Below are 26,809 nucleotides of genomic sequence, written 5' to 3' on the forward strand. Positions count from 1 at the left end.
GTGCTTTGGAAGCATTTCACCATATTCTAAGCAAATTCCATGAATGTCCCCACTCATACTCACATTGAAATCAATGCATTTACTTTGATATTACTCCATATTCTAAAAATGTAAGGGCACTTCCAGATTGCCGTTGTTTCCGAGTGGGGTTCAGTCACCTACTGGCAAATTCAGGGTTACCCAATTATAGTTGAATGGGAGGTCTTGCACAAGAAACCGACTTCCCCCAAAGACTGGGCTTTTTGCAGTAAGGAAAGTGATGGGGAATCACACTGGAAAGTGTGAACTAACACTTGCTTTGACACAATGTCATCTAATCTCTCTGCAAACGAATAAGGATGACTGTCCATTAAACATTTGATGCCATCTAATCTCGTTGCAAACTGAACAGGATGAATGCTCATTAAATCTAATCTCCTTGCTAACAAATCAGAACACTCAGTAAACACGTTGTTTGGAAGTACCCTAAGATGAGAAGTTGCCTCCTTTTAATTCACTCATAGCAAAAGTGACAATGGAATCCATTATGTCACTTCAGTTATGTAAATAACTGTTCTTCTGCCATTTCGCCTCCATACATATAGCATAGATTATTTTTATATATATATATATATATATATATATATATATATATATATATATATAGCGTAGATTAGGAGGACTGCACCCATTTGCCCTGTCCACAAATGACTATGTGTTCAGTAGACTATATGGAAGTAGTGCCTATGCAGCTGAAATGTGGATATTGGCAAATGGAAGGAACTGACCAGCCACTTGTCAGTGACTACAGTCATTATTTCCCATCAATGGGAAGACTCTGCAAGGGTAGATTTAGAGCTGTGGAATCATAAAGTGTGGTAAATCACTTTTTTTTTCAAAAAGTCAACTCATAGTAGTCAGGGAACAAAAGAAACATGACCCTTTTGAATCTGTCTGGTTTGACAGATTTTATTTATCTTGTGAACAGTGTAGATCACAGCCTCTCGCTTCCCCTGAGCATTCACTTACCTATGAACCTAATGATTGCAATTCCTTGCTTTGACAGAAATGTTTCTGAACTTCACTCTCGCCAGGAGACAAGGCAATATTATAAGATAATGTAACTCTGCCATAGTTAACAACTTTTTAATGTATATATATCCCCAACTCTTTGGATTCATTCGTTTCAAAAGGGTTCGCTGTCTAGGGGACAGGGGTTATAATTTTAGGGGGTAGGTTGTAATTTTATTGTATGTAGATAATGAGTGTGACAGACATATGCAGGTAGGCCTGGGTCCAGTGAGTGAGTACAGTCCTGCCACCCACTTCGAGTGTTTATCATGCGCATGGAGGGCTAATGAAGGCTTGTAGCCTTGGCCACATTCACCCCATGCTTTTAGAACACTATGATGCAACTTTAAACAGTATATCTTCTCCAAAAGAATTCTGGGAGCTGCATTTTGTTAAGGTGTTGAGAGATGTTAAGAGGCCACTGTTCCTCACACAGGAGTGCAATTCTTGGAGTGTTTTAACAGTCAATCGCTCCCACAATTCTTTGGGGTAAGCCATGGCTGTTTAAAGTGGAATCATAGGGCTTTAAATGTGAGGTGTCAGTGTGACCCTAGCGCAGTCCAGCTTGGTTTGTAGAGTTGGCTCCTTTAATATATTGAAGAGGTGTTAAAAGATTGAAGCAAGTGTCCCATTTTTAAAGTAATGCCATTCTCACTGCATTCAACACAGCTCAAGTTGATTTACTTGAGTTGAAAGAATCTGGCACCGGACACAAAACCACGCTAATAATAAGCCATTTTTATTTTCTTTGACTGTGCCTCCGACGGCCTGACTTTGTTTTTCCCTCCTCCATCATGTTGTCAAATGGAATAATCATCAGAATGTTTTTTGAATTTAAGCCTCTCTCCCAAAGGCAAAATAAAAACACCCACTGCTTTATTTTCACGGCTTCTTCCCTGCAACAAGGAACTTGCGTTTGCCATTTATCTGGAAGACAGAGTTGGCAGACGAAAAAGATAACATTCTGGACATATTTCCTCACATTGTTTTACCTGCTTTAACTGTTCACAGATGGTTTTCTTGAAATCTTGTTTTATATGTTATTAGAAAGAGATACACATACCTTGAAGACCACACCTAGCTTCAGAAGCATTCCAGTTACAACTTAATCCAACTCTGTGCCAAAGATGGCTTAAGAATTTACTTTATAATATCCTCTTTCTTTCCCACTCAGCATCCATAGAGCTCCTGGGTATAGCCTGTCGCTTGAATGCCCCCTCCAGACTCACAAAGCAAATTCCATCCCTTGTGTTTGGTCTGAGCAAAATGGCACCATTCCAGAGAATGTTAGTCACGCTTAAGTCCTGTTGCAGTCTATGGGGGCTTAAATTAGTCACAACTAACTTGTCCCACTGGCTTCAGTGTGATATAAAGACAGCTAGTTTTCTCTGAATTTCTCTCTAGAAGGCATCAGATTCTTAATCAAAGAACTGGGAACCATTGGCACTCACTGAACAACTTTCACAATATAAAGATGCTTGTAAGAATAACTCGAGTTTTACCTTATTAAGTATTACCAGGTATAGGGGCTGGACCAAGTTTCCAAGGTCATCTGGAATCCAATGAATATTCATCATCTGTCCTGGTGAATGAAAGGAGAGGATTCCTGTCACCTGAAGTTATGGGGGAGGGGGGAGAGAAATTCCCTCTAAAAGCAAATTCAGAAGTGTCTATCCGTTTAGATGAGAATTTGCAGCAACCAAAAAATAAGGCAGTGCTTTCTACATACTTGTTGGGGGGCGGCGGAAGGGGGAATTACTTAGGCAGAAAAATATGCATTTGTAAATTGATAGAAAAATACTTTTCCATATATATCCTCACATGGCCTAACAGCACACCCTGCAACATTTTTTTTGGGGGGGGGGGTCAGGACACCCAACCCACCCACACCATCCTGCTGCTTCTGTGATCTGGGATGCCCTACTTAAAATGGGACAGTTGTGGCATATGTAGCAGGGCTGTTTCCAATCTTGTGGCGTCTAAATAATGTTGGTGGCAGCAGGTTCTAGACGGTTGGGTGGGGAGAGAAAGGGAAGAAGCTAGTCCGGTTGAAGACTGAAGTCCTCTCTGGGCATTCCTCCTCACCATGTGGGAATAAGGTGGCTCCCAGTACGTTTCCGAGCACAATTCAAAGTGTTGGTGCTGACCTTTAAAGCCCTAAACGGCCTTGGTCCAGTATACCTGAAGGAGCGTCTCCACCCCCATCGTTCTGCCCGGACACTGAAGTCCAGCGCCGAGGGCCTTCTGACAGTTCCCTCACTGCGAGAAGCCAAGTTACAGGGAACCAGGCAGAGGGCCTTCTCGGTAGTGGCACCCGCCCTGTGGAACACCCTCCCACCAGATGTCAAAGAGAAAACCATCTGCCAGACTTTTAGAAGACATCTGAAGGCAGCCCTGTTTAGGGAAGCTTTTAATGTTTAACAGACCAATGTATTTCAATATTTTGTTGGAAGCTGCCCAGAGTGGCTGGGGAAACCCAGCCAGATGGGCGGGGTATAAATAATAAATTATTATTGTTGTGGTTACTACTACTACTACTACTACTACTACTACTACTACTACTACTATATAAGGGTCACAGGATTGTGTGCTCTGGCCCTGCCCCCAGCATCATTGCCACTTCCAGTCCTAAAGGTTTGAAGGTTTACGCTCATTCACCTCCCAGCAACGGACAACTCTTTATTATCAAGAACTCCCAGTTGCGGGGAAAGTTTCTGGGTGTGTTCAGCTAGATCAGGCATCCCCAAACTGCGGCCCTCCAGATGTTTTGGCCTACAACTCCCATGATCCCTAGCTAACAGGACCAGTGGTCGGGGAAGATGGGAATTGTAGTCCAAAACATCTGGAGGGCCGAAGTTTGGGGGTGCCTGAGCTAGATACACAAAGGTTGGAGGCAGAGTTTATACCTGCTGGAACGGGGGTCGTGGGCCCTGAGGGCACACTCTGGAGCAGAGGCGCCAGTTTGCCCCCAAGATTGAGGGGGCCCGGTGCACAGCACGCAGGGGAGCTGTGATGCACAACACGTCACACGTGTGGCATCACACGCTCGCGCCACATGCCTCAACGTTGAGGGGGCCCAGTGCCCTTCCAACAAATATTGAGGGGGCTGAAGACACTTCAGTCCCCTAGAGTTGGCGTGTCTGCTCTGGAGCATGAAAGGAACCTCCTCTGTGGTGGAAGTCACATCCAGCTTTCCCAAGAACTGAGTGTGGAGACACCCAGGAGAAGACACAGTTGCAGGGGGTGTTATGAAGAGCCCAAACAGTCTCACAATGGAATGGAGTAGTTTTATAAGTTTAATTAGATTAGACAGTGCTACGTGCAAAACGTATTTCAAGTTCCCAGGCTCCTGGGAGTTTGAGACACAGATATAACAATGGCTGCTCACCCATTTGTTAATACGGTTTTTGATTTAAAAGTGCATTGCTTTGCAGAGCATTAAGGTGCTACAGGTTCCATATTTAACGTTCCCAGTGTTGCCAGGGGTAACCTATTTTAAAAAGGCATGGCAAGCCCAGACCCTCCAAGTGTCCCTATTTTCCAGGGACGTCCCTGATTTAGAGAAGCCATCCCAATTTCTGCTTTGATCTCAGAATGTCCCACTTTTCCTTAGGATGTCCCTATTTTCATTGGAGAAATATTGGAGTCTATGGAGTTATCCAACCCCCCAAGTATTCATGTATAAAGAAGTTGTTGTTTTAAAAAAACGCTTAACTTTTTTTTTACGTTTTTATACATGTTGGAAGCTGCCCAGAGTGGCTGGGCCAACCAAGTAAAATGTGTGGGGTATAAATAGTAGAATCATAGAATCATAGAGTTGGAAGAGACCACAAGGGCCATCCAGTCCAACCCCCTGCCAAGCAGGAAACACCATCAAAGCATTCTTGACATATGGCTGTCAAGCCTCTGCTTAAAGACCTCCAAAGAAGAAGACTCCACCACACTCCTTGGTAGCAAATTCCACTGCCGAACAGCTCTTACTGTCAGGAAGTTCTTCCTAATGTTTAGGTGGAATCTTCTTTCTTGTAGCTTGAATCCATTGCTCTGTGTCTGCTTCTCTGGAGCAGCAGAAAACAATCTTTCTCCCTCCTCCATATGACATCCTTTCATATATTTGAACATGGCTATCATATCACCCCTTAACCTTCTCTTCTCCAGGCTAAACATACCCAGTTTCCTAAGCCGTTCCTCATAGGACATCATTTCCAGGCCTTTGACCATTTTGGTTGCCCTCTTCTGGACACGTTCCAGCTTGTCAGTATCCTTCTTGAACTGTGGTGCCCAGAACTGGACACAGTACTCCAGGTGAGGTCTAACCAGAGCAGAATACAGTGGTACTATTACTTCCCTAGATCTAGATGCTATACTCCTATTGATGCAGCCCAGAATTGCATTGGCTTTTTTAGCTGCTGCATCACACTGCTAACTCATGTCAAGTTTGTGGTCTACCAAGACTCCTAGATCCTTTTCACATGTAATTTCAAATGATAATTTCTAGTAAAATTATCATTGTGGAATGGGACATCCCTAGTGTCATCGGGAAATGTTGCAAGGTATGCAAGCTCACTATCCTGAAAAAGGTAAACTATGGCATGTACCGTAGTCATGAACATGTGCATAGATCATGAAGTTATGCCTGTTCCTTGGTCTCCAGCATTTGGGGTGTGAGATATGATTATAAAAAGGCCACGAAAATTTCATTGCCAAGCACAGCACTCTGGACAGGGCCGGTGCTAGGGTTTTTTGTGCCGTAGGTGAGATCACCTTCTGCCCCCCCCCGCCTTCCTGCTTGGCGATTGGCCAAGGAGGCATGTGAAGGGAGGAGCCTGGAGTGTGGAGTGTTTCCTCCGCCGCCCCGCCCCAAAGGCCGCACGCTCTTTTTTCCTTTTCTTTTTTTAAAACCCATCTGCCTAACAACTGGGCACATGCGCGCTCAGGTTCCCCCACCTCCCTGCCTGCTTCGATTGACTGGTTTGAGCGCCCCCCCCCCGGATTTCTGGCTCCATTTTGTGCCGCAGCCCTGCGCCCCCTGCAGGGCATTGCAGGGAAGCGCCTCTGCAGCAGCAAGCAGCAGCAGCAAAAGCAGTGGTGGCAGAGAGAGCGTTTGCGAGCGGGGAGACACACCAGCTCCCCCTCCATTTTGGCGCCCTAGGCAACTGCCTAGTTTGCCTTAATGGACGCGCCGGCCCTGACTCTGAAAAGTGATGCCATTTAGCAACAGGTGAATCATCCTACCAACCCCTCCCCACATGTTTCAGGTCAAATATGATTATCCCTTGGGAGTCTATTGGCTGTTTCTACACACCAAGTCCCCCCCCCTCTCTCTCTCACACACACAGGCCTACATAATTGTTATAGATGCCAAAGACAAAAGAGCGGGAAATGTTTTTTGTTTTAATGCATCAGTGATGTAAAGCATAGAGACAGGGGTGGGTGGGAGAGATGTAGATTGCGTGCTTTAAAACTTAGCCATCTAAAAAGGGTTCTCCATAAGGACATTAAGTCCAATGTCTAAAATTACTGAGCTTCACCCCTGGGTGAGCCAGGAGGAATTTCCCCACCGAGGTCGGTCCCCCTGTCCCACTTTTCTTTTACCAACAGGCTACATGCAAAACATCTAGCAGTAAACATATGGGCTGATTAAGTTTTCGATTTTTTTATTGAAACAGCAGGCAGGGCAAATTTACATGTAATTGCGCCTGGAGCCAGATGCCTCGCATTTGCATATACCAAAAGTACTCTGAGTGGCAAAGTTAATTAGGATTACAATTGCACACACCTTTGGGAGGGACTTGCGTATAACTCATGTCGGAGCACAAAAGGCCGATCTGTTTTCAGTGCGCCATCAAATTAGGCCCCTTAATTAGTCCCAGGGAAAACAAACACCCCAGGTGACATCAGCACATTCGGGCTGGCAATTTATGCACAGCAAAGTTGACTGGCTCTAATTACTCAGACTGTTGTTCAAAACACATAGCAGTTGTTCTCAGATGGAAGTGAACAATACAAGAGGGGAAATGCGAAAAGAAATGAAATGAAAGAGGTGCAGCCAATTGGGCACCAGCTATTTCCACAGGGGTTTGAATCAACTCTTTAAACCAGTGGTTCTCAAAGTCTGGTCTCTGTATTGTACCCAGGTAGAGTGGGCTAACTGTTAAGAAGAACATAGCACCCGGCACCCTTTAGCTCTTTCTTCAGCCTGGGAGAAGCCTTGCTGCAGGCCTGCGTTTCAAACTCTGGCCGGGGGCTGCATAGGTCCCTCTTAACCTCTGCAGAGCCAGAATTCTACCATCAGGGTTCAATAAGAAACACAGAGAGATGTAGAGAGCTACCTTTTTGACATGGGAATCACCCAGTGTTAGGAATCTCTAGAGCTTCCATTCAAAGGTAGCATTTCCTCTGCTGGACAATTGGCCCAGCTCCCCTCAATGTGGCCAGCCCTACCATTAGACCATGGGTAGGCAAACTGAGGCCCGGGGGCCAGATCTGACCCAATCACCTTCTAAATCTGGCCCACAGACAGTCTGGGAATCAGCATGTTTTTACATGAGTAGAATCAGAACCGTCCTTCCTATTGGGCTGACTGGCGCGGTGGGCCAGGGCACCCGCCCAGCAGGGGACGCATCAAGGAGACACACGGAGCCGCCTGCACCTCTGCCTCGCCCACTCCGCTCCTTTACTGGCAGCAGTGGCTGAAACAAGGCGGCAGCAGAGCTGCCTCTGTCAAGGAAAACCTGGACCTGGACCTGGGCTACCTTCCGCCCACACTCCTTCAAGTCACAGCGAGCACAGACAGCGCTGCCCCACAATGCTCCGCGGCACCTCAAATGAGGGGTGTGGGCGGAAGGTAGCCCAGGTCCAGGTCCAGGTCCAGGTCTCCCTTGATGGAGGCCGCTTCGCTGCTGCAGCTGCCGTCTTGCTTCACCTAAGCAGGCGGAGGCGGAGCACAGCTGGCAGTGTCCCTGACTGTCGCGCCATGCCCTCTGGCTGCCTGGCGCTGCCCGGCAGAGCACATGGGGCGCCGGAGGGATCATCGCGCCATGGCACCCGGTACACTTAAGATGGCCCTGAGTAGAATGTGTCCATTTATTTAAAATGCATCTCTGGGTTATTTGTGGGGCATAGGAATTCTTTCATTATTATTTTTTCAAAATATAGTCCGGCCCCCCACAAGGTCTGAGGGACAGTGGACCCCGCCCCCCTGCTGAAAAAGTTTGCTGACCCCTGCATTAGACAGAGTGAGATGCAGTCACCTCAAGAAGTTGGATTTTGGGTATTATAAAAGGGCAGCAAGTTGTTGTTTTGCTTTTTACTGCTGGGGAGCTGGGAAAGGGCTTGTGGGATTTTCTGCTTCAGGTGCCAAAATAACTCTGCCCTACTATCACACACCTTGACTCAGAACTCATCTGCCTCAGGTAGCAAAATGTCTTGAGCTGGGATTGCCTGGGTGTAACCGCTCCAGGCTTTAACAGCTATAAATATGGAATAATAAATGAATAACTTTTACTGTAGTTCTAAGTGTTGTATGATCTAGTTTTAATTGCATGCCACTAGGTATGGGTGAGAATTGTGATCCAGTCTGCATATACAGAATGAAACTACCTACTTAACTCTTTCCAAAACAACATGCAAACTGAAATGCAGCCATTCCTCAAAATCTGCACTTCTCTGAATTTTGCAATGCAGTTGCCATGTAATGTGCAAAAAAATGTGTATGCTAAAGTGTGCATGAGAATGCATATATTCATGAAAATAACATACAAAAATGCCTTTTCTTAGGGAAAACTGCCTTGCAAAAATATGTATATTGAGCAACTTTGCAAGCAAATATGGATGTATTTGGAGAATTTGACCAAGAGGCCAGAATTCAGAATCCTGGCGCGCTAGTGGAAGCCAATGCAAGGACGCCCGTGAGCACAACAGTGAGTGTTCTTTCTCCCTGTGTCTCCTGCCCCCAGACTCCCTGCTCCCCACACCTCTCCCAAATCCACTCTGGAGGGTCAGGAGAACCCCCAAAACAGTGGGGGGATCGTCATTGTGTGATGCTGAATTCCACCCTAAAATGCTGGTCAGTTTTTATAAGGACTTAAGAAAAAATCACTTGCTGATGTAGTGCACTGAACTTAAGGTGGGGGGAAATGTGAAACTGAAATGGACAGATTCACCCATTCGTAAATGCAGCTCAACCTGTCCTCCAGCTGAAGGGCAGGCAACACGTTTAAGAAATGTATACAGGCATATAATGTGGGGGGGGCAGGGGATGCAGCTTGATTTAAAGCACAAAAAGGGCATGTGATGGGATGCTGAGCCCTCTCCGTGCCCATTTGGACTTCCTACAGACTTTCTCATTCTGAGACATTTTCCTCCCAGCCAGGTTCACTTCTGGCTGAGGGTAAAGTGACCTGTAGGGGGATAAACTGGGAGTAGGGGTGGAGGGAATCCAGCAGACCACCCCATGCACCCACCCCCTACTTCATTTATGTTTGAGTTGAACCCACACATAAGGAGAGGGTTCCTCACAGCTAGTTTGGCCCTAAAATGGCTGTGAAGGGCTGGATAGAAAAAAAGAGGAAGATCTCAAAATCCCAATGCTTGCCCTCTCTGCTTGAATTATACTTAGGGGAAACACAATAATGTACATAGACCAGCAATGCAGGCATAGTTTAAGAGCGCAAATCACAACTGGAACAATAATATGTTAATTTCCTCAGCTTTCTTTCATTCTGAATGCTTTTGTGACCCTGCCTCTCTTCTATTCAGCATATTTCAGATTTTAAAGACTTCTTTGCAGAGAAATAAAATACAGGGCATGCTTTATGATTTAAAGACAGTGGAAGTATTCTTTTTAACTTTTTTTTTTAAAAAAAAACAAACCCGTAAAGCTAAAGAGCAGCCAAGGCATTGTTTAAAAGCCAAGATTTTATTGCAAGCTGTTATTGAAATTCAGGGTGGTCTTGCTTCTCCACCAAATTGTGGATTTTGTAAGCTGCAAACTCTGCTAAATGCAACTTTGAATTTAAATGCCAGAATGTGCATGGTCTTATCACAAATTTTGGACTATGATGGCCTCTAGTACTGAAACTGCAGATTGCTTTGACTAAGAATACAGCCAACCTGGTGTAGTAGATGGTTATTGTTCTGGGCTGGGAAGAGCTGATTCAAATTGAGCCATGAAAATCCCTCTGCATCGGTCACCTAGCTCCCCTCACAGGGCTGTCATGGTTAAAGTGGAAGGGGAAAGAGAATCATGTATGCACACTATTAATGGAAGAGTAGAGGAAGAGTGGGATAAAAATGCATTAACTGGCATGTTGTTATGTATAATTGCTTAATTCACACTGAAATGGAGAATGCATATGTTGCAGAAAGGGTTTAACTGGAAGATTCCATTGAGGCTCAAGAAGAGCTCTCTAAGCACGACTGTTCTCTGCTAGTTAACATGTGAGTGTTTAACCTTAGATCGCATGCAAGGGAGGCTACTGAATTGCAAATCACCATTTTGGAGGAAGTTGCTCTGGCCTTTTGTTCCCAGCCAGGGCGGGAGTAAGATGTGATAAGGGCTCTCCAGAAGCTACATAGCCTTAGGCAGAATGATGCTGAGCTTGTGCTGGACATGCACATGATCTTATGGAGCTGTTTGGATGGATCATTTGCTGTTTTTTGTTCTGTTTTGATTTAAGTTCTGCATGTAAAGCTTTGAATCCAACTTGAGTCTGGGCAACATTTTATTCCAAAAGGAGTCAGTTTTTATGCATCCAGTCACTTCAGCCTGAGCAATATTAATATCTGCAGTACACGTGACATTTATAGGTAATCTGAAACTGTGCTGCCCCTTCCACCTTATCTATGGTGGCCCCTTCCACTTTGGCAGTGCCGGAGAGAAGCAGTCCAGCACCCTAGTAACATTATCTTCACAGTGGTTTCTTGTCCAGAGGCAGGGCATCCCGGGATGATGTAGCAGATAACCATTAGACCTAACCCACAGTGTGAGGTTGGAGGCCAGCTGTGTCACTCTCCTCTGTGTCTCTCTCTCCCATCAGTGGTAGAGAGAATCATGAGTCATGACTGGAAAGTAAAGCCTGGGGGGAAACTTATCATTGTTCATTTATTAATGTAATGCTATGACAGCCCATTTGGGTCGTGTAGTATCCTCATCCTCATCACCGATGAAGAACTGAGGGTGAGGGAATGTGGCTTGCCTGAGAAGAATTTGTGCTTAGTATGAAATTCGAACGGAAGACTTCACTGCTAATGTTCAATAGCTGCTGCATTGCGCCTACACAGCTAAACCAGACACAACATGGATGTGGTTTTCAACATGATAAGGTCCATGTGGCAACTAACCTGTGAGCCTGCAGTTGTTGTTGGACTCTTAACTCCCAGCAGCCCTTGCCATCATGGCCAATGGTCAGGGATAATGGGGATTGTGGTCCATCTACACCTGGTGATGAAATGAGTCAGGCTGCCCCTGAAAGACATCCAAAATTCTGGAAAAGCAGGGAGGGGGTGAGAGTGCGAGATAAATTATGCAACCAAATCCAGCCATACATATTCAGTTAATACAGTGGTACCTCGACTTATGAAAGCGATCCGTTCCGCGGCGCTCTTTGTAAGTCGAATCCTTCGATTCTCGAAGCGTCCGTTTTGCGCATGTGTGAAGCGCGATTTTGCGCTTCTGTGCATGCGCCGACTGCGTGCGCCACTTCTGCGCAGGCGCAGTGGCGAAAAGACTTCCGGGTTTGCCGACTTCGGAAGTTGAAACCTTCGGAAGTCGAGGCATTCGGATGTCGAGGTACCACTGTACAGGAAAATGTGTGTGCTTTGTGACATTTATTCCTCTGTGGAATAAAGTTGGAGTTTAGGGTCACTGAAGTGTAGATTTTATGAATAGCTCATAAGCACGACCTGTGAACAGATGGACATAAAAAGATTGCTCATGAGCTTGTTTGCATTTTTCCCATGCTTTGAGTTATAGACAAAGGCAAAAGAGGGTGTGGAATCTGGTGCCTTCCAGATGTTGCTGGACTACAGCTCCCCTCAACTACGACAATTCATTGCGCTTGCTGAGGCTGATGCAAGTTAAAGGCCAACAACATAGTATCTTAAGAGTTAGGTGGGATCCCAGGCATCATCTAGTCCAGGCATCCCCAAACTGCAGCCCTCCAGATGTTTTGGCCTACAACTCCCATGATCCCTAGCTAACAGACCAGTGGTCAGGGGTGATGGGAACTGTAGTCCAAAACATCTGGAGGGCTGAAGTTTGGGGGTGCCTGATCTAGTCCAACGTCCTGCAAAGCAGGACTCTCATGGCAGATGACCACCCATCCTCTGCTTAAAATACTCCATTGAATGAGAGTCCACAGCCTCTTGATGGAGTCCGTTGCACCGTCAAACAGCTCTTACTGTCAGAAAGTTCTTCCTTGTGTTTAGCCAGAATCTCCTCTCTTTGAATTTGAAACCATTGGATCGAATCCTACCCTCTGGAGCAGGAGAAAACATCTGGAGGGCTACAGGCTTTCCACACTTGAAGATACTGTAGAGCCCCTGGTTAAAATAATTTTGAGAAGGGGAGGGGAATAACACACCTAGAATAAACCAAAAGTCATATCCCGTCAAGTTTTCCAAAGCAGACACACATACACCTCAGTGTGTGTTCCTGGTGACCAACTGAAGCCAGTTTTACTGCTGTTGCTGGAGCTCTTCCGCCCTCTGCTGGGAAAGTGCAAATAATGCATTTCAGAAGTTGTAATTTTACTGCTTCTTTTATTTCTTAAATTATATTTTATTCTACTGCCTTTCATATTTGAATTGCAATACAATAAAATGCAGCATAAGAAAGAAAAGAAGCAATAGAAATACAATCAATAGAAATATGCAATGTGGATATGCTATGGAGACCACCTGAATCAGGTGTGCAGATCATAGCTGGTGAACCCCTCCTCCAAAGCAAGATGGGTTGTTCACACCAGATTTGAATTAATACATTCAGGCTGCTAATATCTGTTACCCAATGGTCTTCTTATGATTGTTTCTTTTTTAGTAGCTTCATATTTAGGCTTGCTAACTTAATAGTTTTTAACAGGTATGACTGGCTTTGTGTGTGTGAATCTCCAGTTGCCAGATAAGAGACCCCCTGTTGAGTGCGGTTCCAAAAATAATTTTTAAAATGTCCATTGGTTTTGTGCATGAGTACGGTACATGATGTGTGCATCCTTCCTGGGCAACTGGGTGTGACAGGAAGAGACTGCATGTGTAGCACTACCCTCCATTTCCAGAATTGTTGATGTTTACCATTATCATTCCTAAGGTCTGTTTGTCACAAGGACTAGGAAGCAGAGGCTGAAGCAGAAAAGATGCTGCAAGTAGAGACATGATGGGCTTGAGACTGATCCAGATCATGTAGACAGTGCCCATTTCCATATGCAATATAGTTTCCCCTCATGTCTGCCTCCCTTCTTCCCCAGAATTGAACTTCAAAATATCCATATCTTCAAGAGTAGGAAAACCAGTACTGTAATGGAGACTTCAAGAGCAGCGGGGGGGGGGGGGGAGATTCCTTATTTGACAGAAATCCAAAGACAACATTGAAAGTGAACAGTGGTTAACAAGAGACAGAGAGTTGCATTGGGGTAGCATTTTAGACCATAAGCCAGGCATCCCCAAACTTCGGCCCTCCAGATGTTTTGGACTACAATTCCCATCTTCCCCGACCAGTGGTCCTGTTAGCTAGGGATCATGGGAGTTGTAGGCCAAAACATCTGGAGGGCCGCAGTTTGGGGATGCCTGCCATAAGCCTTCAAAGAACATTGCATATTCTGGCATTTCAAACATAATCCTTGTTCCAGAACCTATAACTAGGATTCAACTTCCTCTTTGCACCACAGAAAGTATGACTGGGAGACAAAGGACTGTCTGCCTTAGGGAGTTTGGCCTGCCTTGTAAAGCACTTTGAGGGATACTACTTAAAATATGGCATTGCTTCTGTATTTCTGTAAATCATATATTCTCTGTACATTGAGATCTTCTTTGGTATCTCCCAAAAAGCAAGTGTTATCTAGATAGTAAAAATGTATGGGAAAGTGCAGAAGACAAATTCTCCACAACACTGGAAATGCAGGATTTATGACTGGCATGTTCTGCTCCCTGGTGCGAGAGAATCTCCCTTTTAAAACAGAAGCCCCTGGTTAAAGACTTCCTTTTGTCTGACATTCCAAGGCAGCCTTTTCCACAAAACAGCAAAAATTATTTCATCCTAGCAATTTATGACCAGACTGCACTTGCAATTAATAAGGCCCCATCTGTATAATACATTTAAAGCAGTGTCATACCACTTTAAACAGTCATGGCTTCCTCAAAATAACCCTGGGAATTGTAGTTTGCTAAGGTGCTGATGGCACGCGGGTGGCGCTGTGGTCTGAACCACAGAGCCTAGGGCTTGCCGATCAGAAGGTTGGCGGTTCGAATCCCCGCGATGGAGTGAGCTCCCATTGTTCGGTCCCAGCTCCTGCCAACCTAGCAGTTCGAAAGCACGTCAAAGTGCAAGTAGATAAATAGGTACCGCTCCAGCGGGAAGGTAAACGGCGTTTCTGTGCGCTGCTCTGGTTCACCCAAAGCGGCTTAGTCATGCTGGCCACATGACCCAGAAGCTGTCTGCAGACAAACACTGGCTCCTTTGGCCTATAGAGCAAGATGAGAGCGCAACCCCAGAATCGTCCGTGACTGGACCTAATGATCAGGGTACCTTTACCTTTTAAGGGTGCTGTTATGACTGGCGCACCTGTCAAAGCCCTGGTCAACCTCTGGAACATCCAAATGGCTGTTGACACGATCACTCTTGAGTGGGGAGGGATATGGGGGGGGCATTTTTATGAGGATGTTGTGTGGATGCTATGGGGTGAAATTGTATGCATGAGCAGCACTGAGTCCACCATAAACTGCCACATGGAAGACTTAATTCCCCGAGAGCCTGGAAAGCTGCTGCCAGTCAGAATAGACAACCCTGGAATAGATGGCTTGGTTTAAGGCAGTTGCCTATAATGTGCAACACTTATTAGCTTCATACAGTGGCCCTACAGCTAAATCTCTTTAGACTCCTGCCCTGTGTACGTGCTCATGATTCGCTAAGTGGCCCACAGCACTGCAGTGCATCAGATCATTTCAGAATCATCGTGAGCATGATGGGAGCGAGCTGGTGGGGACAGGTGCCATCTTCAAAACAGAAAGGACAGCACAAGAGTTATGCAAAAATGCTTCAATAATTTAATACATCATATTCAGCCATGCAGAAAAACTGAGTGATGCTACACTGAAAGATCACCAGTATGAAGTTAACTGCATTTGAAAACATTTAACCGGATGGTATATAAAAGGCAGAGATTGGAATGAAATGCTGGGGTGAAGTTTCACATATTGAAATGTTGCCATTAACAAGATTAAGATACCAACTCCTGATGCTGATCAGAACACCTCCAGATTTAAGAGGTGTGCAGAACTCGAGGTTTGACCGTCTCTATAAAGCTTTGCACTGAATACGGTCCATCAAGGACTGTGGCTGAACAGGTGCCATTTATTTCAATGGGACTTACATGGAATTTCGTTGCAATAAATGAGTAGCATTTGCCTTGCTGCAGCACTTACAAACTCCTTCCTGCCATTGCCTTCTGTTCATTTTTTTAAAAAAATTAATTAACATATATCATTACCATCTTTATGCAAAATGGAAGACACAACACATGATTGTTTGGTAAAAGTAGAGGTTATTTTCAGCCACTAAAACAAAATAAAGAAAGGTAGGCAGGCAAGTTAGCATCTCACTGAAATAAATGACGGTTTGTTAGTAGGTAGTAAGGAGGCTGCCAACTCACTGAATATATTTCTGGCAAAATAAATTTTCCTGAACAATTATACACTTCTAAAAAGTGACATGTCAACATCAGTGGCAGGTTAACAGTATAAAAGTAGGTTGTAATTAGAAATAGCTGATAATGCCTATTGGTACCCAACTCCAATTTCCCATAGCAGTAGCCTGCATATATTACTCAAATATATTACTCTGGAGTAAATCAATAGTTCATTTGCACTAACCTTAGCCTAGGAACACTTGAGTGAACAGCAGTATTGGTCTTGTTATATAAAAGCTATCAAAAGTAGCTAAATGAAAAAAATAGACCTATTGTCATCCGTAGGACGGCCAAAGTGCTGGCGATCAACAGCGTCAGCTTTTTTGTGCAGAAATACCCATCATATATCTGTTAGTTAACGCTGACCGGAGGACATCAAAAAGATCCATAAATCACAGTCCTATGCTTCAGTTCCATTTTGAGCATCCAGCTTCGTGATCTGGCGTTGCAACTTTCACTGCCAAGAAGCTTTTGGTGGCTTCATGCTTCTAGCTATGCAAATCTTCAGCTGAAAGGCAGCTCTGAATTCCATTGCGAAGAATGGTCTACGCAGATAGCTGATTGGGAGGGAAATGTTGCATGAGTAATAAGGACCATAATCCAGGGGGTGAAAGAACTTTCTATTGCAAGCGAGCCAGTTGTGATTGAAGTGGCCATGCCCTGAAGGTTCACATTTGAGACAGTTACAATGGTACCTTGGTTTTCGAACGTAATCCGTTCCTGAAGACCGTTCGACTTCTGAAACGTTTGAAAACTGAGGCGCAAAGGGTGGTCTACAGAAAATGTGGGGAAATAACATGTACATGCAGCGGAAGCCATTCAACTTCTGAGGCGTGTTCGAAAACGGAAGCATTTACTTCGGGTTTTCGGCATTCAAAAACCGAAATGTTCGGCTTCCAAGACATTCGAAAACCGAGGTACCACTGTGCAGCCCTAACCTATTTAGTAGTTTATTTATTTTATTTACATCATGCTTTTCCAGCCGGCAAACTGCTAGGGGAGAATTTGGCAACCCCCATTTGTCACGGTCACCCATATGTAAAACTTAAACCAGATACAAATTAAAGGAAGCAGATTGAAGACTCACAGTGGTGATGTAGGAAGTGTGCATATACTGTACATGGGGCAATTACAATGAGGCCATAGGCACTCAAGAGAAGAGATGGGAAACCTCAGCTCCAGGCCCTTCAAACATCTCTATCCAGCCCTTAGGACTTTCCTCAGGCTACACACCTCACCAGCCCTACTCTGTGCTAGTCCACAAGTGTTTTTGCCTGGCTGGAATATGTCATTGAACTGTGATTAATGGCTCCTGCTGACTTTGATGGAGAATGGATGTATGCATGTGTGTTTAGAAATCTCTGAATTTTGCATCGAACAAATGTGGACTACTGCACAAAGATAAAAGACGCATCAGTCGCTCTGCTCACTCTTGCCTCTGGCCCCATCCACTGTGGCCCCCCCAGAGGTTGCCCATGTTGGAAAGCGGCCCTCAGGCTGAAAGAGGTTCCTCACCCCCGCTTCAGCATCTCAAATGGTGTTAAACTATATTAGCGCGGCCCAAATCTTCAGAGAGTACTTTGACGTGGAACCTGTGGGCTGCACACTGCCTTGTCATGTGGGGTGGGGTGGGGGGAGTGAGGCCAAAATTTGATGCCTTCCCCCAGCCCTGACACTGCTTTCTCAAAGCTGGCTAAGTGGGCACCGGGCTTTGGGAAGGAGGTGTGAGGCTCTGGCAGGGTCCTAGAGCCCTCCTTCCTAAAGCTGGGAGAGCGCTTACTAGGCTTTGGGAAGGAGAAGGGCGGATTCTAGGACCCTCTCAGATGCTACAGTGTTTGGTAGTCATTGAACAGAAGTGATCATCTAATACAGCCTTCACCAAACTGATCTAATACAATCCAAGCAGTGAACATAGCTGCCTTATTTATTTGTTTGCCGCTTATATACCAAATGGCTTCTAAATGGATAACAGTTTCAAACACCAAAACAACGATCTTAGCGCTATGATAAATTAGAGGTGCTAGCACACTGGAAACACTAAAAGCACACACCTTTTTAAGAAGTACCTTGAGACGCCGTCTTTGGCTGGGTGGAAATCTTGGTAGCAACATCAGCTGGGAGACCGACATAAACACCTCCATAGTTCCTTAGTGGAATGGAAAAACACTGACATGAAAACCACAACTTAAACTGAGAGTATACCTAATACTAATACTGTAGTAGCAAAATTAAATACTTTAACGTTTGTATAGGACTTTTCAAGTGTTGAAAGCATTTCACACGTGTTAGCTTTTACCTTGTTACCTAAGTTAGCATGATTACCACCCATAATGTAAGAGGGGGGAGACAGAGAATGGAAGGGAGTAGCTTGCTTTAGGTGACCTTGTGTGTTCACTGCAGAGGTAAAATTCAATATGCTAGATCATGCAGCTTTTCGGAGGAGATATGATAGCAGTCTTCAAGTATCTGAAGGGCTGCCACATGGAAGATGGAGCAAGCTTGTTTTCTCCTGCTCTGGAGGGTAGGACCCAAACCAATGGATTCGAATGACAAGAAAGAAGATTCCAACTAAACATTAAGGAGGAACTTTCTGGTGGTAACTTTTGCTGTTTGACCATAGAAGAGACTGCCTCAGAAGGTGGTGGACTCTCCTTAATTGGAGGTTTTTAAGCAGAGGTTGGGTGGCCATCTGTCAAGGATTCTTTAGCTGAGGGTTGGACTAGCTGATATCTGGGGTCCCTTCCTATTTCTACTGTTCTATGATTCTAATCAATCTGCTTGCTCCCGTCTCCGTTTTGCCTGTTTTGGATCAACCCCTTGCTCAAGGTGATCCAGTATTGCATTAAAAATTAAATTCATAAAAAATTAAATTTGTGAATATTTAGAATTGGCAAAATTAACAGATTTAATTCGGCGAAAATTGAAGGATAAGATCAAAAAAACAATGGGAATGCCTGACCGAATATCTAAGGAAGTCAGGTCTGGGAGCAAAAACATGGTTATGTTTCGACTAACTCTGCAGCAAATATATAGAGTGGAAATTCTCCAGGTTATTGTTTACTGTTTAGAAATAATACATTAGTGACCTTTTTAAGAGACAGATAAAAGATATAAAATAATATGAATGTTGTGTGGAAAGCGGTGGAAGTGCACTATGCCTTAAAATATTGATGTAAAGTATCGAAATGCAAGATATATTGTTTGTATGTTTTTGAATTGTTTTTGTTTACTAGCTTTTGTATTTTTCTTGCATGTTTACTTATTTGTTTTCTGTTTTTTTATTGTATTTTATGTGATTTACTAATAAAGTTTTTTATTATTTAAAAAAAATAAAATTAAATTCAAAATGGATCCCAACAATACAGATAAGGCACAGCTCTTGAATGTTATACAGAATGGCATAAGCAGCTCACTATTTAAGGCCCAGCCTCTTTATTCTCAGCCTCAACTCTCCCTCTCTCAACAAAGTAGCTCAGTTTCTCCATCCACAGCAGACTTCAGCTCTCAAGGCATAGCAAGCCAGACTGTGCAGTTGGTCACAGAAAACTGACTACACCAACAGATCAATTGACTATTACCAATTGACGGTTCACTACCGCAGCCATCTTGTTTGCCTGATCAACATGTGGAGGGAGGCTAAGCTAACTGGGGGAAGGGTTCTAACCCTGTACCCTCCCCTCTTAAGAATCTCTTTGAATAACCTACAGCAGTTTTCCATCAAACATTCTGTTTAAAGAACGTGGCCTCTCACAGGCTTTATAGGCATCATTGTTTACTGTAAGAAAGGTCCTTAATTTGCTTCTGTGCTATGACTGTTTCCCAGCATCAGGGGGTAAAGTAAAGGTTGAGATGACAGCAATATATTGGGGGGGGGAGTGAAGCTAAACTCCCTAGGAATCTCTGCTTTGCAACTAAACCAAAAGACAGTTGTTGGTTTGGAATAATAACCTAAAAACCATTCCTTTCCCCGTGTAATATTTCCTCATGAAATGAAAATCCATTTTGGATCATACAACTTCACCCCAATCATAGCTGTCAACTTCTCCCTTTTTTTTAAAGGGAAATTCCCTTATTCCGAATAGGATTCCTCGTGAGAAAAGGGAAAAGTTGACAGCTATGACTCAGCAGCAACATACCTCCTCTTGTCATCTTCTGACACTGATTCTTCTGTTCTGCAATGACATAAATGACAAAATAGTTTGTCGAAACTCGGTTTTAGATTCCCCACCCAACCCTCTCTGTCGATGGCTAAACTTCTACAGTGAAACCTCGGTTCCCAAGCAGCTTCATTATTGTACGTTTCAGCTCCCAAATGCTGAAAACCCAGAAGTAAATGCTCCGGTTTTTGAACATTTTTCGAAACCTGAACATCCAATGCAGGTTTTTTTGCTTGTGTGCAAGTTCTTGCAACCAATCAGAAGCTGCGCCTCAGTTGCCAAACGTTTCGGAAGTCAAACAGTCTTCCGGAATGTATTACGTTCGACAACCAAGGTTTGACTGTATTTGCCAATGACCATACCTGCCAAGTTCCTGCCGGAAAAATAAGGGATCGGCAGACCGGAAGTAGCGCTGCCGCCATTTTGGAACTGGGCGGAGCATGCTCAGAAGCAACTTTCAATGCTGCTCTGCCCAGTTCCAAAATGGCCGCTGCGCCAGAAATCACTTCTGCGCATGTCCAGAGACTCCAGACATGCACAGAAGGAGCCTCCCCCGGCCGGTAAGTAAACAGGGGAAAAACAAAAAAATCCATTTTTCCAGCTGGGAATGGCTGGAAAAACGGGGGTTTCCCGGGGAATACGGGAGACTTGGCAGCTATGCCAATGACTCATTCTCCTACTTCATTGAGCCTTCTGCAGACAGAAATAGGAGAAAGTCATAGCTGCCCCAAACAGCTCCAGGCTCCAGGCATATCCCACAAGCCCCCTGATGCAGTATGACTCTGGGCTATTGTGGATGTTGAAACGTAGTGAGGCTCTCAAACATCTGGTAGTGTTGCTCAGAGTGCAGCTGCAACCAAGCAAGCCCAAGTGGGCTTACCAACAGAGGAAGGAGCTCACTAGAGGGCACGTTATGTGGGAGATGTCGCATATGCATCACCAAAAAAGAGGAACTGTAACCTCCTTCCAGCAACTCCTGCAGCCAAGAGGACGTCAAACGTACTGCTCGATTTTCCTTTGGACCACATCAGTGAGACCGAGAAGGGGGTCTTGTCGTCTGGGCAGCCCAGGACCTCCACACACACTGCCCAGGCTTGTACCCCAGAAATAATTGCTATAATTTAAATAGAAATGTAGTACTTGAAACTACAGCGGAGGTTATACTTTTGATAGGTAACTTCAGCGCCCCTGCTTTCCTTTCTCAGGCAGCCCTTCAAATAGAGGACTGTCCACTGTGAGACAGGGCAGTCCGCCATAACTTTGCCAGGGGCCTCAAAGCCTGCAGAGTAGCACTGAATGAAGGACAAAAAGGGGAGGTTTGTGAACATGAGTCCTTGGGGAACATTTCTGCATAGCATTCTCCTCTCCAGAGATAAATAATGTAGGAATTATTACTGTGGCAGTTTATATATTACAGCCAATCTCCAAACTTTGGTGAAGGTCAGTATTCACATGCGTCCGTCAACAATCCCAGTCAGATTTTGTGAATGTCTAAACACTCAAGAAATACCTTAGTGAATACTGATAGCTTGTGTGGGCTGGCGGTAATGGGAGTTGCAGTCCAAAACATCTGGCAGGGCTGATCTATTTGTTCCCAGCAGGAGGCAAGGCATTCTCATGAACTCCTAAATGCGAAGTTGAAAGCTCTCGACTCTAAAGACTACTTTAACAAAATCACAACTCTGGTTGCTATGATGTGCGGCTATTGGAGAGCCCTCACACCAGATGTCAAAGAGATAAATAACTATACAAATTTTAGAAGACATCTGAAGGCAGCATTGTATGGGGAAGTTTTTAATGTTTGATGTTTTATTATGCTTCTATATTTGCTGGAAGCTGCCCGGAGTGGCTGGGGCAACCCAGTCAGATGGGTGGGGTACAAATAATAAAATTATTATTGTTATTGTTATTGCTATTGCTATTGTCATCATCATCACCACACACATTAATACTACTACAATTTATTACCTGCCCTTCACCCTAAGGTCCTAGGGTGTGTTACAACAATTAAAACGCAGTAATATTAAACACAATATTTAAAAAAGCTTAAAGCAAACTAAAATTACAAAAACCAAGTTGGCTGCTATTAACTTTCAAAGTTCCATTAGCTTACATGCAATATCCATGTGCAACATTTCTGGAAGCAGAATTGCCACCCACATCACTATCTCTGTCTCGGGAAAGACACCCCTCTTCAAAAGTTTATTACTGCCATTTCTGGTCACAGGCTATTTCTGGAATTTGAAAGTTTTAGGGCAGGAAGAGGGGACTTCTGGCTCTCAAAATGTTGCTAGACTAAAATACCCATCACTCCTAACCACTGGACATGCTGGCTCTAGTTCAACCAGCCATCTGCTCTGGCTCCACTACCTGTTGGCATCTCTGCCTTCCACCCTGCCAGTCTCCACTGAGAAGGAAGAGGTTAACAATCAGGGCTTTTTTGGCTTTTCTGTTTTCCCTCTAATATTTCAAGCTCTATTGTCTCTGGCAAGCTTTGAGGTCCCATCTACTTTATGAGGTCATTAAATATCCCTTGGTACATTCCACAAATGTGCCTTTATTTGATTCAATCCAAAAATTCTCAGTCCAGAGCCCTTCAGAAATAGAAACAATTCAATGGTGGTGTTAAAGCTTGTTTTTTGTTTCAAATACAGTCGAACCTTGGATCCTGAACGCCTTGCAACTCAAACGTTTTGGCTTCCAAATGCCACAAACCCGGAAGTGAGTGTTCCAGTTTGCAAATGTTCTTTGGAAGCCAAATGTCTGACACGGCTTCCGAAGCTCCTGCAGCCAATCGGAAGCCACGCCTTGGTTGTCAAACATTTTCGGAAGTTTAATAATAATAATAATAATAATTTATTTATACCCCATCCATCTGACAGGTTTGCTCCACTCTGCGTGTCTTCCAACATAATATAAAACACAGCTAAACATCAAGCATTAATAATCTAGTATCTCAGCACAGCACAGAAAGAGAGCTATGCATATACTGTACAATGAATGTTTTTGTACCACAAAATAGTAAAGTTTGCCACCTGCATAGGTCATGCATGAAAAGCAACATTTTTATATATTTGTTTATGCTCCATTATTTATGTTGCTTCTGAAAATCATGCAATGGCGAAGAACTATGTGGGAGATGGCAGTACCACCCACTAGATCTCTAGCTTCTGCTGGGACCATATAACACCAGTCCTGAAAGACCTACGTTGGCTCCCACTATGTTTCCAAGCACAATTCAAAGTGTTGATGCTGACCTTTAAAGCCCTAAACGGCCATGGCCCTGTAAACCTGAAGGAGCATCTCTACCCACATGGTTTAGCCCAGACACAGAGTTGAATTCCGAGGACCTTCTGGAGGTTCCCTCACTGCAAGAGGTGAGGTTACAGAGAACCAGGCAAAGGGCCTTCTCAGTAGTGGGCACCCGTCCTGTGGAATGCCCTCCCATCAGATGTCAAGGAGATAAGTAACTATGCAACCTTCAGAAGACATCTAAATGCACTCCTGTATAGGGTGGTTTATAATGTTTAATGTTTTATTGTGTTTGAGGCAACAGAATGAGATGAGTGGGGTATTAAATCAATCAATCGTCTCTTAAAACACTTTAAAATTAAGTCTTATATTAAAGTACTTACATATGCAATAGACGAAAGTTAATCATGTCCATTGATTTCAATAGGTCTATTCTAAGTAAGGCCAACATAGGATACAACTCAATACATTCAAACCTCCCAAAGTTGCAAATCTGAATGTTCTCATCCAAATCTATAAGGTTGTCAGCTACCATGATGCTTAAATGTAAGCGTATTTGTAAGTAAGTTGATGGTCCTGGAAAGCTACTATTGACACAATTTCTTTAATGCATTTTTTTAAAAAATGGTGTTGACGCTTTGTTTCTTCAAGAAAAAAAAGGAAAAAAGAACAGAGGCTCTGTACCTTTAACACAACAGGTAGAATTCAACAGGTGCAGGCCATCTTCCCTTCACTGCATTTCCACATCAGCAAAGGCTTCACCTATTGTTGTGCAGCTATGGAAAGCTCCCGTCTACAAAAAGGTGGCAAACTAGTATTTTATACATCTACATACTTCATCGTTCCTTCCTGCCTGGTGATTGACTCTTAGAAAAAGCTCCTACAATGATGGATCTAGGACACTCATTACTCATTAGCTACCCAGGAGTTGTGGTTTTATTGCAGTCCAGCTGCTCCTCCTTAACCACCCCACTGCTTTCATCATCCACTTGACATCTGCTCTATTAATTAAGGAACCCCAAGAGAAAGCACAGCAGGCAGAGAGGGAATTTCAGCAGGAGTTGTTTATGCATTTGGCACCTGAACATTTCACGCTTGTGTAGAAAATGAGATTTCAACAGGTGTATCTGGACATGCAAGCCACTGAAATTCCCTTATGTGGACAACTGTGAAAGGCGCAAGGATCCCTTCTGCTTTCTCACTTGGCCACCCACACAGAGAATAATTTCCAGGTCCCGAAGTGGTTGCATCTGCGGTGATAGGGGTTGATGAAAATGATACAGCCAGTGCGGTGTAGGGTGTCAAACTGGGAGGGTTCAAATTCCCTCCCCCCCTCAGCTATGAAATTCACTGAGTGACCTTGGGCCAGCCACTCACTCTCAGCCTAACCTACCTCGCAGGGTCGTTGTGGGGATGAAACAAGAGAGGCGAGAACAATTCATGTTGCCTTAAGCTCTTTGCAGGAAAAATGGGACATAAATGCAGCAAACAAGCAAATAGTCCCGAATCAACAGCTAGGAATACTGAGGTGCGGGCAGCAAGCAGGGGAGAGCAGAAACACAGCCCAATGCAATGTGATTTCTTTTGCAAGCAAGCACTCTGCTCATGCCCAGCAAGACAGAAAAGCCTTTCAAACTGATACTAACAAATTTGTTTCGATGATTTAATTCTAGCCTTAATAAAATAATGCAAGCTGGGTTTTTCTTCAGGTGCAGAAAAAAAACAGAAGGCAGGATCATTCAACACACACCTTCCACATGCTGAAATAATTGTGGTGGGGGACACACACCGAGGCTAGCCCCACCCCCACAACTGATGCATGCCCCAGTCGCATCCGACTACCCTCTCCTTGATTGGCCAGTGCAGGAAGGGGGCCAGTCGTGCCCCCCCTTACGGAGGGCATCGTGGTGAGCCTCTGTGGACCTTCAAGCATGGACAACTTTTTCACCAGCTGCACAACAATCCAGTTGATGAGAGCCTGGTTCAAATGCTGTGCCCAATCATATCCCCAGCTGCCCAGAGACTTCAAGATTTCTTGAATTCAATGGAGCTTGCTTCCAAGTAAGAAGGTTACAACGGAAGCTTTACTTAAAACCTGCCAACCCTGGTTAGAAGCTATCATGAGATGGTTACTGGCTCTGGTAATCATTTGATAATTCAAAATATTTTATAGACAATGCAAAAAGATATATACTTACACATCTATTGCTGTTCCTGCAGTATCTAGAATGGAAAGAGCAAAATGAAGGTTGGGTGTAGAAATTTGGTACCACTTGTTCAACCCGTCATTTATTTGTATGCCCAAAGTTCAAACCACTTGCAAAGCAGCTTACAACACATTTAAAAAATCACATAACTACAAACGTATCAAAACTAGTCATAAACCATAAACAAAACATCAAAAAGTACACAACCAAATTGGGGGGGGGGGATCCACATAAATCATGAAGAGACCACTAATGAGCAGAAATGCACCCCTTAAATTTTCACTTCCATCATTTCTAAGATATTGGTGTCAGGCGTGCTAAAGAGCTGAGTGACAGCAGGGTTGTTAAACTAGTGCTAGCGACAGCAGGCCCTAACCCAAATGTGAATCTCCAAGCTTTTTCCACTAAGACGTATCTTTCTTAGCCACTGCATTTAAAGATCAGGTTGATTTCCACAGTGACATCGATCCCATCCCAGGATTGAACTTGGAACCATTTTAAATATTGTAACATATTTTTTTTTTAAACATAATTTTTATTGATTTTACAAATTACAAAAGATGGTACATACATATACACCTTTTCCACCTTCTTCCCACCCCCCTCCATGGGTCCTCCCCTGCCACAGAAGTATCCCACGCAGGTGAACAGTCAGAAGTGGTCCATTTTATGATTGGGTTTCTGTCCTCCTCCCCCTCCCCTGCCCCCGAAGCCCCCCCCTGCCACCAGGGAGCTCCAGTGAACCAGGGCAGTACGCAGGAGTTCATCCATCCAACCATCTATTGTCATACCAAAAAAAAGAAAATACAAAAAAGAAAAAGAGAAAAAAGAGAAGAAAAAAAGAGACAAAAAGGAAAAAAGACAAAAAAAAAAATTCATCATAATTGTTAAATTCATAATTGTTAAACCATATTTTGTGGGCTTCCCCACCCTCCCCCCTTCCCCGGTTTTCCTCCCTTATTTATCATCTTCAACAGTTTCATAGTTCATATTTTATAACATACACCTTTATATCTTGTACCACTTTTAAACTAACTATTATCATTTTCGCCTATTGTCCAATCACTGAGAAATCAAACTCCCATTTTTTCTTCCCGTGCCTAATTTTTACCCCTCTATAGGCCTCCATATTTTCACCTTTTTCCAGAATCAATTCACTTTTTAAACCTATAATTATTCCCAAACTAACCTTACACCCCCCCGAGTACTGGCTCCACCCCACCAATCCAGCAAGTTCCATAGT

General features: G+C 44.1%; 1 protein-coding gene across 2 annotated transcripts in view; it reads right to left on the bottom strand.

The window, feature by feature from the left end:
• Nucleotides 1–15,286: 15,286 nt before the first annotated feature.
• C9H12orf75 (chromosome 9 C12orf75 homolog) overlaps nucleotides 15,287–26,809 on the bottom strand; it is a 30,289-nt gene continuing 18,766 nt past the window's right edge. Inside the window, exons 2-5 of one of the 2 annotated variants that reach the window (XM_088676746.1) lie at nucleotides 25,558–25,582; nucleotides 20,087–20,122; nucleotides 18,017–18,096; nucleotides 15,287–16,507 (exon numbers count right to left, since the gene is read on the bottom strand). In XM_088676746.1, the coding sequence (XP_088532872.1) occupies nucleotides 16,455–16,507; nucleotides 18,017–18,096; nucleotides 20,087–20,122; nucleotides 25,558–25,582 (194 nt within the window). In that variant the 3' untranslated portion in view covers nucleotides 15,287–16,454. Of the gene's footprint in view, nucleotides 16,508–18,001; nucleotides 18,097–20,086; nucleotides 20,123–24,043; nucleotides 24,153–25,557; nucleotides 25,583–26,809 lie in introns of those variants that run through there. The other variant, XR_015951740.1, reaches the window with a different exon arrangement.

The sequence above is a fragment of the Zootoca vivipara genome, chromosome 9, assembly GCF_965207765.1.
Source record: "Zootoca vivipara chromosome 9, rZooViv2.hap1.1, whole genome shotgun sequence".
In the NCBI taxonomy this organism is placed as follows: Eukaryota; Metazoa; Chordata; class Lepidosauria; order Squamata; family Lacertidae; genus Zootoca; species Zootoca vivipara.